This window comes from Poecilia formosa, unplaced genomic scaffold, assembly GCF_000485575.1.
Source record: "Poecilia formosa unplaced genomic scaffold, Poecilia_formosa-5.1.2 Scaffold1223, whole genome shotgun sequence".
NCBI classification, from domain to species: Eukaryota; Metazoa; Chordata; class Actinopteri; order Cyprinodontiformes; family Poeciliidae; genus Poecilia; species Poecilia formosa.
The window spans coordinates 8,972-19,384 of record NW_006801162.1 but is presented as its reverse complement, the minus strand read 5'-3'; the positions used below and the strand labels follow the sequence as shown (position 1 = coordinate 19,384).

Sequence of the window (10,413 nt, the reverse complement as noted above, 5' to 3'; positions counted from 1 at the left end):
CTGCAAACAAATGTATTTAAATCTGTCAGTGCTGTTGCCGTGGTTACCCAGTGACAGGCGCTCCAGTGGTCTGGACTGGTCCTAGTGGATTTAAATGTTGGTTAACATAGAAGTGGTCCAGTTGGACCTCCAGGTTCCTCTGGCTGACCTGACCCGTCTGCTCCGTTCCAGATCTGGACCGGGCCAGAACCTCTGGACAGCTGGACCCGTCTTGAGAGACGGCGTCTTCTGGATGGACATGGAGGACGACTCGGACCGGACCAGCAGGCTGACCGGATCAGAACCGAACCCAGAACTGAGACTTCCTGACACCAACCAGGTGTGTTACCATGGCAACAGGTGTTGATATGAACGTTTCCTGTTCTGATAGAAGAGGAGAACCAAAGTTTGATTTTATGAATCTGAAAACAATGGAAATAAAGCAACAGAAAACAAAATCCTGAATGTTTTCTGATCAGAGTCCAATCCGACCAGCCAGAAATTTACAGCTATGATTTTGAAATGATGTGAATTAATATTTTATATGTGATGGAGCTTTAAAAACTAAAAACCTTAAAATGAATTCAGCAACGACTGGGATCCTTAAACATGTTTGGTAAACTGTCTGTGATGAGGCTGTAAATGTCTGACACTCTGGGATTAGACACATTTATATCTGTCTAGTTGTTCTGGCTCATATCAGAAACCACCACTGCCTAAAAGAGTTCAATATGATGCATAGTAAAGTGTGTCCTTCCCTGCCCGCCGTATCCCAGGATGCATTGCGGGCCGACACTTTTAAATTCTGGCAGTCGTGTTGTTAGGCCGTTGTCATCTGCATAGATAGAGTTTTTGTTATAATTTTTGAAAAAAGGTCATCAAAATATTAATTAAATAACAGCTAAATGTTTAGTCTTGTTCAGCTTGTGGTTGCTAGGCAACATATGCAGGTATCAGGATGGGAATAACCTAAACTCTAACTCGTCTGAAACTCTTCTTCTGCTCATGACCAGAGAGGCCGGCTCCTTCAAACGCCTGAATTTGGTTCCATACGTCACAATGATGCGACGCATCATTTAAATAATTCACCAATTTACCGGAACTCCTGTCGCTATAATGATTGTTAGCAAACATTCACCGTTAACAGTTTATTCAGTTTCTACAAACTCCAAACAGCCATGAAGTCACTTATCAGAAGGTTTGTTGTTCCGGTTGCTTAAAGAAAGAGAAAAACGTCTTGAATGTCGAACAAAGAACAATGACTCATCCATTTCTAGGAATTTCTGTTGTATTAGCAAATGTTAAAGTTTACTGATGAACCTGATGAGTCGACTTTACAGGCCTCAACCTGAACCTGTAATATCCGGTTATTAGCTTTGTAATTCCAGCCACACCCAAGAGTTTGTCATACCAGATTATAATCCAGCTGTGGTTTTTAAACATCCATATCATTGTTCTGTTCTGGCTTTTGGATCCAACTTGGTGAAACTGAACTCTGTTTCTCTCCAGGCTTTGGATCTTTGTGATCATACCGTCAGGTCAGTCTGTGAACACACTCCCTGTTCCTGTTGGGTTTCATATCAGCTCTGCTGTTGGTTTCTCGGTGTTTCTGGTGTTTCTGGTGTTTCTGGTGTTGCTGTGGTCTTCATCTCCTCCTCTGCTCTCCCTCAGTGACCTGCCAGGATTTCGTCCCAGGTTTAGTTGGTAAAAGTGCCGTGCTGCCCTGCTACTCTGGTTCTGCAGCTGAGAAAGTCTTCTGGAGGGACAAAGATGACAAGAATCTGCTGGACATCAACAAAGACACTCCCAACCCAAACCTCCAGCACCAGAGGTATAAAGGTCGAGTGTCCTGGTCCGAAACAGAGTTCAAGAAGAAGAACTACTCCATAATCTTGGGGAATCTGGAGCTGGACGACACTGGAACCTACGAGTGCAGCGTCGTCATTGATGGTGTGGGAACACACACCAAGATAAAGTTGGAGGGTGAGTTGATTTCTCTCAGACGTTACCTGATGCAACAGTTTCTGAATGTTTCTGTGGTCAAAAGGCTAATCTGCTGTTTCTTTCCCAGTGATGAAATCAGCAAGTTGTGTCTCCAGCAGTCGTATTGTCCTGCAGACGTTGGTCCTCTGTGCTCTCAGTCTGATCATCTACTGATGAGAAACTGATTAGAAACTGATCAAACCAGGACATGGAGTCACAGCTCTACAGTCTGGTCTCCATTTTATTTCTGTAGCAGAAGGTCAAGAGTTCATGTCAGTCCTTCAGAAACCACTGGAGCTGTTACTGATACAGAATCACCGTTAAGATTATTTATTTGTGGATGTTTTAAAAGAAGGGGCAGTAATAAATAAAATTTATTAAAATAAAGGATTTTTGAGAGTTTTAATTGAAGGAAACTTGAACAAACGGTCCAGTGATCCTGCTGAGAAGATTCTCTCACCGTTTGCTTTCAGCCTCTTAACGTGCACCTCCTTTGAAATGCCCCCCTGGGCAACCACCCATATACCCACATCAACGCTACTACCTAAAAAAGAGCCATAAAATGCACAATAATAATGATTTAAATAGTAATGTATGATCTCAGTGATCATTAAGGGATCAAAATGTGGTGAAGAGTGAGAATTTAAACCAGAAATAACAGCAGCACCAAAACAGAACCCTGAGGAACACCACATGAAACCTTATTTCACCATCAACATGTTTCATGTTAAGATGCCAGCTAAAAAGCTAGAGTGCTAGTTTTAAAGAAAGGGAACAAAAAGTCTCTGAAGAAGCCTCAGGTCACCAAAAGTGGGCGGAGCCACAGGAGGAAGTGACCCCGGCTCTTCCTGTAGCAGCTGGATGGATTTCTGCTAACAGAAACCAGGAGATCATCATCTGAGACAACTGGAGACGACCTGGGAACATGAGAAACCACAAAGACAGCAAGATGGAGCTGACTGAGCAACCGTCTCCTAGCAACCCGTCTCCTAGCAACCCAGATCGGTGAGTGTTTACATTCATGTTATTTTGGTTGTTGTTTGTGATGAAAGGAGCATTTTGTGGTTCTTTGGGAGAGAAATTCTGTTTACAGATTCCATTAATGTTTTTATTAAAATATTTAATGGAGATCATTTCGCTGATGTTAGCATTAGCTGCTACATGGTTAGCATTAAGATGCTTATTTAGGGTTGAGTAGCTAGCCTAACTGCGATTAGCACAACTTGAACACAACAGATTTTTTCCAGAATCCAATCAGATTGTTAGAAGCAGAAATTAACCCCAGTTGGGTGAGAGAAGCAGCTTCATCCTCCATCGATCTTGTTTGTGCATCAGATTTAAAGACGTACCAGAAACACATGAATACAAAGGTTCCTACTGTTAGGTTTTGTAGGTAAAAAGAAAATGTGATTAATTGCTTTATAATGTTTAACATGTTAATGTCCTGTGCCTAATTTTATTGAATGTAAATAACTTAAACATTAATTAATTGAACTGAGTTGATTTTAATCAGTCATTTGCCGATGTAAACAAACCGTCTGGGCTCTGTTCAACACTCAGAGGTCAAAGGGCGTCAGAACCAAGCTAAATGCGTTGCGTGTTTATTTCTCAGTCATCCGACCAGAGGACAGGAACAGGAAGTTCTTCACGGTAAGAATCAGTTTTTCTATCTTATGATTAGCCTAGCTTGTTAGCTAGCAGTATGTAGACAGATTAATTTAACCTGACCCACCTGATCACACCAACACAGCGGCTAGCATTCAGCATTCAGCTTCACAAATCTGGAACTAACTTCCAGATAACTACCAAACAGCTGAAACACTGCGATCCTTTAAATCAAAACTGATTAGCATTCATTTTCATGAAGCTCTGGACAAAATGTGATGTCTGTTATTGGTTTTAACTGTGTGATGTAAAGCCGTGCTGCTGAAAAGTGCTATGCTAATAAGATTGATTAATTGGTTCCGTTAAACACCAGAAACTCCCCTGGTTGGTTTCCAGACGTTCTGCTGTCACTAGATGAGCAGAAACCAGATTATTTCTACAGAACAACCAGCAGAACTTTCCGGTCCACCATGAGGTCCAGTTAATTCAAGCTGCTTCAGAAGAACCTGGTTCTGGTGGATCAGACCTCAGGTAGGAGGTGTTTGGTTCAGAGTCAGAGGAGAACAACAAACTGATGGTTTCTAGGTGTTTGGATGTTTGGACCGTCAGAACTCTAGTGAGTATAGCAGGTAGGTCACCAGGATCAGTTTCCGGTTCTGATCCGCCACTTCTGGATCGACCTGCTGGAATAAATCTGTCACTGCAGCAGAATCTCAGGTAGGTGAGTCACAAACATGTTCCAACAAACTGGGATCATCTGGAGTAAAACCAGCAGGGAGACGAGAAGCAACAACAACAACATGTGGCCAACTCCAGCCTGCAGGCCCGATTACCTGGAACCAGAACCCCAGAGGCTAACGCAGCTAGCAACGCTAACAGAGCAGTTAACAACGCTAACAGAGCTGCTAGCAACACTAGTAGAGCGGCTGGTAGCACGCTCCTCAGAGAGCAGCTGATCAGAAGTATCAGGATGAGGCCAGGTTGTAAAGTCAGATTAAAGTCCATGGACTGAGAGATGAACTGGTCAGGGGATCATGTAATGGTTCCCAGTATAAAACCAGTTCAGACTGAAGCTCCACCAGTCAGAGTTTCATTGTTTCTGTCTGGATGAGGAAGTTCAGTGCTTCATGCAAACAGTTTGCCGCTTGAACCCGTCCTACCAGCTGATCCAGACGGTGAGCTGCGGTTCAGTCAGCTGACTGAGAGTCAACAGTACAGCAGGCTGGGTGTGACCAGGTTTACTTTCTACTGTGGTAACCATGACAACCTGCTATCAGCTCAGACTGGAAACAGGAACTGGAGCGTCAAGTCCATTTATAAACCATAAGAATAATGTTATTGTTTCTAAATTATCATAACTTTATGGATCAAACAGGAATATTTATTTCACATTAATCAGGTTTATTAGTAAAGAATATTTCCATAAAACACAAAAACGACATCATTACATTACAGAATAAAGAGAAGTAATAAGTTTAGATCTAGACTAATATAATAAACAAATTGTTGATGTGTTACCACTGGTTTAACTGGTTTAACTGGCCTGACATCATCAGCTCAAACTTAACACATTTAATCCAGAACTGTATGTGTACTTTATTAAAACACTGGATTATTTTAATCAACATAGCATTCATTTATCATTTCATATTTAAACGTATTAATTTAGTTTAACAGATTGGATATTTTGACTTCCTGTCCAGTCATACAACAGGCAGCAGACAGATATGGTTATATTTATGATGCGTCCACTGGAAACGCGTTTCGCGCGTCAGGCGCGTCTGGTTTACATTCAAAGTCTATGTGGAGGCGCGGCCCGCTGCACAATTTGAAGCGCTTCGAGTGTTTTGATCATTTGACGCGCGTCCGCCGCTGGAATTTTAAACTCTGAACATTCGCAGCTCAGCGCGGCGCGTCAACCAATCAGAGAGACTCCGCTATGTGACGTAGTGACGTGCCTTCAAACAAAATAAAACTATGCAGGATAAATTAATTTCCGCTGTTTGCTCTCGTCCTATAATCTACAACCAATCAAGTCATGACTACAGAGACAGGAAAGAGAGGACGTCGCTTGGAAGAGGATCAACGAAGGAGGAATGTTGGGTAAGTTCTAACTTTTATTATTGTCATTCAATTGTACATTTTAAAATGTACAATTTAAAAAGAAATGTTGTTCAAAAGAAATTGTACATTTAAAAATCTACAATTTTAAAGAAATGTTGTTGAGCCATAATAATAATTAAGTAATAATAAAAGTATCAATGTAAATACTATATAATAAAAGATGAAACTAATGAATAAATAAAGTTAAATAATAAAAAAATAATAATAAAATTTAGTTTCCTGATCGCATCAGGAATGAATCTATTTAGACTTCTTCAGATCTGTTCTGCCAAAACATTGAGTTACGTTAAGTAAATATGAAAAAGCTTTGTATTTATTTAAATGAAATATGCAGGAGACGGTGGAATGATGAGTTCACACCAAACACATCTGATGTGAACTCACCATTACTCTCATAAAATTTTGGAAAAACTTATTTTTAAAAGTAATTTTCCAACATTGTTGTTTGTCTTTTTACCTCAGTAACATCATTATAAAGTGTCATTAGGTTTACTTCAGTAAAATCCCTGACTTCCTGACTAAATTATATGAATGAACATCAAACATTTTAACCAGAAATGCTCCAAATGTTCAGTTTCTGTTGAAGTGAGACCTCCTGTCTCTACACCAGCTTTGTTGTTCTGACGTTATCTTCTGAGACTGAGGAAACATTGAGATCAACAGATACAGTAATCAGTGGAAACATTCCTTCATTTTCCATCGTAAACATCAACTGGATGCAGGGGCGGATCTACTGGGGTGGCAGTTGCCACCCCAAACGAGAGCCTTGCCACCCCTGTTCCCACCCCAGCTAGCGACAATGAATTCAATAAATAGTTATGGCAAATCGGACGTTAAGCGCATGAAACTCTTTTTTCCGACAACATTGAATGCAACAATGTTGCATTCAATGCCCACTGCTAAGTAGCGGGAAGTGCGAGAGAAGGACAGAGCTGGACTGGACATTAGTGATTTATCGTAAGTCACACATACGCCATTGCTGTCCATTGAGTCAGGAATATCGGTGGTCAGGAAAATACTACAATCACGCAAAGAATCAGAACAACGGACGCAATGTTTAGCAGTTAAGTCAACCATAGATAATGGTAATAAGGGCTTCAGATTTCACAGGTGAGGAAAACATTGAACAAGTCAGCAGTGGGTCAGTTATACTAGCCTAACTGCTGCTGGCCTGGTATTGACATTGATAACCTTAGCATGTGCTGCGCAGTTCGGTGTGTTTTGGTTCCGTTAGCACTAAAACAATCAGCTGTTTAAATCAGCTAATCAACCTACGTGGTGTTCAGGCGAAAACTTATTAATAATCATAATATAGACATTATGCCTGACAACATAATGTAACAGACTGGATGTTCTGTTTTAGTGTTTTTGCTACATTTTTGTGTGGGAAATGTTTTTTAGTTTTTTTTTTGGTGTTGATTCCCCTGGTCGGTAATCTCTGCTCTCTCTGATCGTTGAGCTGTTGTCTGTCGGTTGCCATGGCAACGGGTCCTGCGTAATACCGACATACAGAGCGAGAAAAGGCGGAATAGAAGTTGTTGGAGCTATTTTTTCTTTATTTCTTTATCCATTTGAATTTGGTTACTTTAATCTTAAATTTTTATTTTTTTTTATTATTTACAGAGTTTATTTGTAGGTTGATAATTGTTGATTTTATTTATTTTTTTTGTTTTATTATTTTTCTTATTTATTTTCTAAATTTAGACAGGAAGTAATGTGGGTCAGTCCACTTTCTATAAGTGCAGGGGCCTGGTGAAGGACCAGCAGGCATTTGGGTTTGGGGCCGATGGTTTTTACCAGAGCAAGAGGAAAGTTTGATCTCTGTAATTATTGGTGAAAGAGGAAATTAAATCACCAAGAACAATCAATAAGTTTGGACATTGAACCTTCTTTTGCTTGTGTCGAGAAACTTGACTCCAGTGCCTCAGTAGTGGCTTGGTGGAACTTTTATTGGATGTTTGTCTTGGCAAACAATCAGAAGTGGTTCTGTCTAGTTTGGTTCTTCACCTGTTTATCAGCTTTATTGTACCTTTATTGTGGCGCACTGCAGCTGCTGCAATTCCTAAAAACAAGCGACAAAAACTGAGCTAATCCCCTGTGTTCGCAAAACGTGGAGATATTTATAACAGTCGTCAAACTACGGCTCCTACAGCATATTTAAAATAAAACAATTGACCAATATAAGTAGAAATTCACCCCTTCTTGCATCTTGACAGAACTAACAGAAACTAAACTGTTTATAGATTTGTATCATGGAGAATTTATCAAACATCAGTTTTCTAATCTTTATTTTAAGTCGTATTTAATAGATATATCTACTAACAAATGATGGCGCTACTAATATTAATATACTAATATGAAGCTCACTTTGAAACAATGGAAGTTAAAAACAATATTTTGTGTGTATATATATATATAATGCAAAGAATCCCTGCCCCACTCTTGCCACCCCATAAATATTTTCCTAGATCTGCCCCTGACTGGATGAATCTTCTTGAATTATTCATGAGCTCTGAGGATCTGATGGATCAGAACAGAGACACAGAGATTCAACCTTTGACCTCAAAGTTTCCCTTATTCAGCAAACCTGATTTGATAAATGGCTGATTAACAGGATTTAGTTTTACTTGTCTTCCATTACCTGTTAGACACCAGGTCAAAGGTCACAACTGTCACAGCGTTTGTACTTTTTGTATTTTTCTGAAGAAACACTGAGCCAGTGGTTGGTTGGGTTTGGTTTAAAAACACTCTGCTGGGGTCTCATAGAGGTCAACATGTCTGTTCTGGGAGTTCATCTCCCATCAGATCCATCTGACCCACATGAAGAAGTTATCTGGACCAGGAGAGAGAATATGATATGGACTTAGATTCTGACCCACTGGGTCAAACAGAACATCATTCATTACAGGGAAAAGTGATGGATGTGGAACAAATGAAACCATAGAAAATGTTCTGATGTGATGTTGAAGACAGAAAAACTGATTCACAACCTCGGAAAGTTAACCTGGCTGATATGAAAGATCTCCCAGCCAGATGGTGGCAGATGGTGTATTGTTGTTTTCTAACCACCACAAAACGAGAAGAAGAAGAAGTAGGGTCTGTGACAGAACCGCTGTGTCCTCCAAAGGCTGCATCTGAAGGGCAATTACGCCACAGCGATGCCCCTATTGGTCCTTCTCCTCCTCGTGTTCGGAGGTTGGGTCTGGTGTGTACTTCACTCCCCACCGTATCCCAGAACGCATTGCGGGTCAACAGTGTTAAATTCAGGCAGGACGTGAATAAAGTTAAATCCTAACTCGTCCAAATTCATTGCGGTCCGTTCCTGTATCCCATTGAGAATGTGGCGCATTATGAAGCTAAAACACGACAACAGAGACTCTGGATTGTTGAGCGGCTGAAGCTGTTAATCAAGAAGGAGCAGGAGGGAACTCCACCCTAAATCTTCACCCGGAGAGGCTACTAGCTCCTTCAAAGGATGCTGCCTCCCAATGTCTCTTTGAATATGCGTCACAATTATGCGACATACTATTCTAATGACTCATCCATTTACGGAAACTCCTGTTGTTTTAGCAATTATTAGCAATAGCTAACCATTAGCAGATTATTCAGTTTCTAAAGACTCCAAAAAGCCATGAAGTCACGTATCAGAAGGTGTGTTGTTCCGGTTGCTTAGAGAAAGAAAAAAATGTTTTGAATGTCGAGCAAAGAACAATAGCGGAAATAGCAGGTTAGCTAACTACCTAGCATGCTGCTATTGCCATCATTATTGTCCTAGTTACTGCTGTTAGTCCATGGGTCAGACAATGTCTTTGATCCATCTCAGGGTGGTGGAGTCTATCCATATTTTTGATAAAGATCCATGTCTCTAGTTAATATCTTGGTCTGATAGCCCTTCCATAATGGTAGCTGAGTTGGTCATCGTTATTAGCCCGTGAAGTCAACAACGCCTTTGGACAAATTCTGTTTTTGAGATTAGTGTATGTCTGGTTTAGGTTCATGCTATGGGCATTTGTCAAAGGTCTACAATATAATGTTTGGTATCATCTTAAAGGTGACACTCTTGGCTTTCATGTAATCCAGGTTTTGAGTCACTCTAACCAACGTAAAGGTCAACAGAGCTTGTTAAACCAAAAATAATGCACATTTCCCCCACACCTTTTGACTAAACTATATTTCTTTTATCCCTGTGGTATCCAGGGATATCTGGGACACAAGAGTTGAAAACTGAAATACTCAACAGACTCTAAGGAGTCAGAACATGTATGATATGCCTATCCTGTCTATCTATGGGGGGCAATTATGAGCTGTGATTTGAAGTTACAGACTTGGCCTACAAGTTCTTGACTGGTTGGTTATGTGTGTGCACTTATATAAACTTTGGGATGCTGTACATCGGCCTATTTATCAGATCCTGTGAGTTTTTCCATCCTGGGATACCATTGTGTAGCCCAGAGGTTCCCAAACTGTGGGGCGTGCCCCCTAGGGGGTGCGCCGTGTCATTACAGGGGGGGCGCGGGAAGCCGTCTGGATGAAAAAACAAAAAACAAAACATGAATACTGTATGCGCTGGGTTTTTACCTTAGAATGGCCAACTCTCTGTTATTCCTATGTCAATTTGATACAGTAGAGTAGAGGCTTCCACACTTCCCATATCTGTGTCCTCTGTCACTTTTATCAGCAGTTAAAACTGTTTAATCCGTTGTTAACATGTTGTAACCTGTT

The 10,413-nt window shown here is 40.6% G+C and overlaps 1 protein-coding gene across 1 annotated transcript; it reads left to right on the top strand.

The window, feature by feature from the left end:
* Positions 1-637: 637 nt before the first annotated feature.
* Positions 638-2,341, top strand: LOC103132698 (myelin protein P0-like). The gene is made up of 4 exons (XM_016667532.1): positions 638-1,177; positions 1,489-1,517; positions 1,651-1,962; positions 2,051-2,341. Exons 1-4 carry the CDS (start codon positions 1,158-1,160, stop codon positions 2,134-2,136), a joined length of 447 nt encoding a protein of 148 aa, XP_016523018.1. The 5' UTR covers positions 638-1,157; the 3' UTR covers positions 2,137-2,341.
* The last annotated feature ends 8,072 nt before the right edge of the window (positions 2,342-10,413 follow it).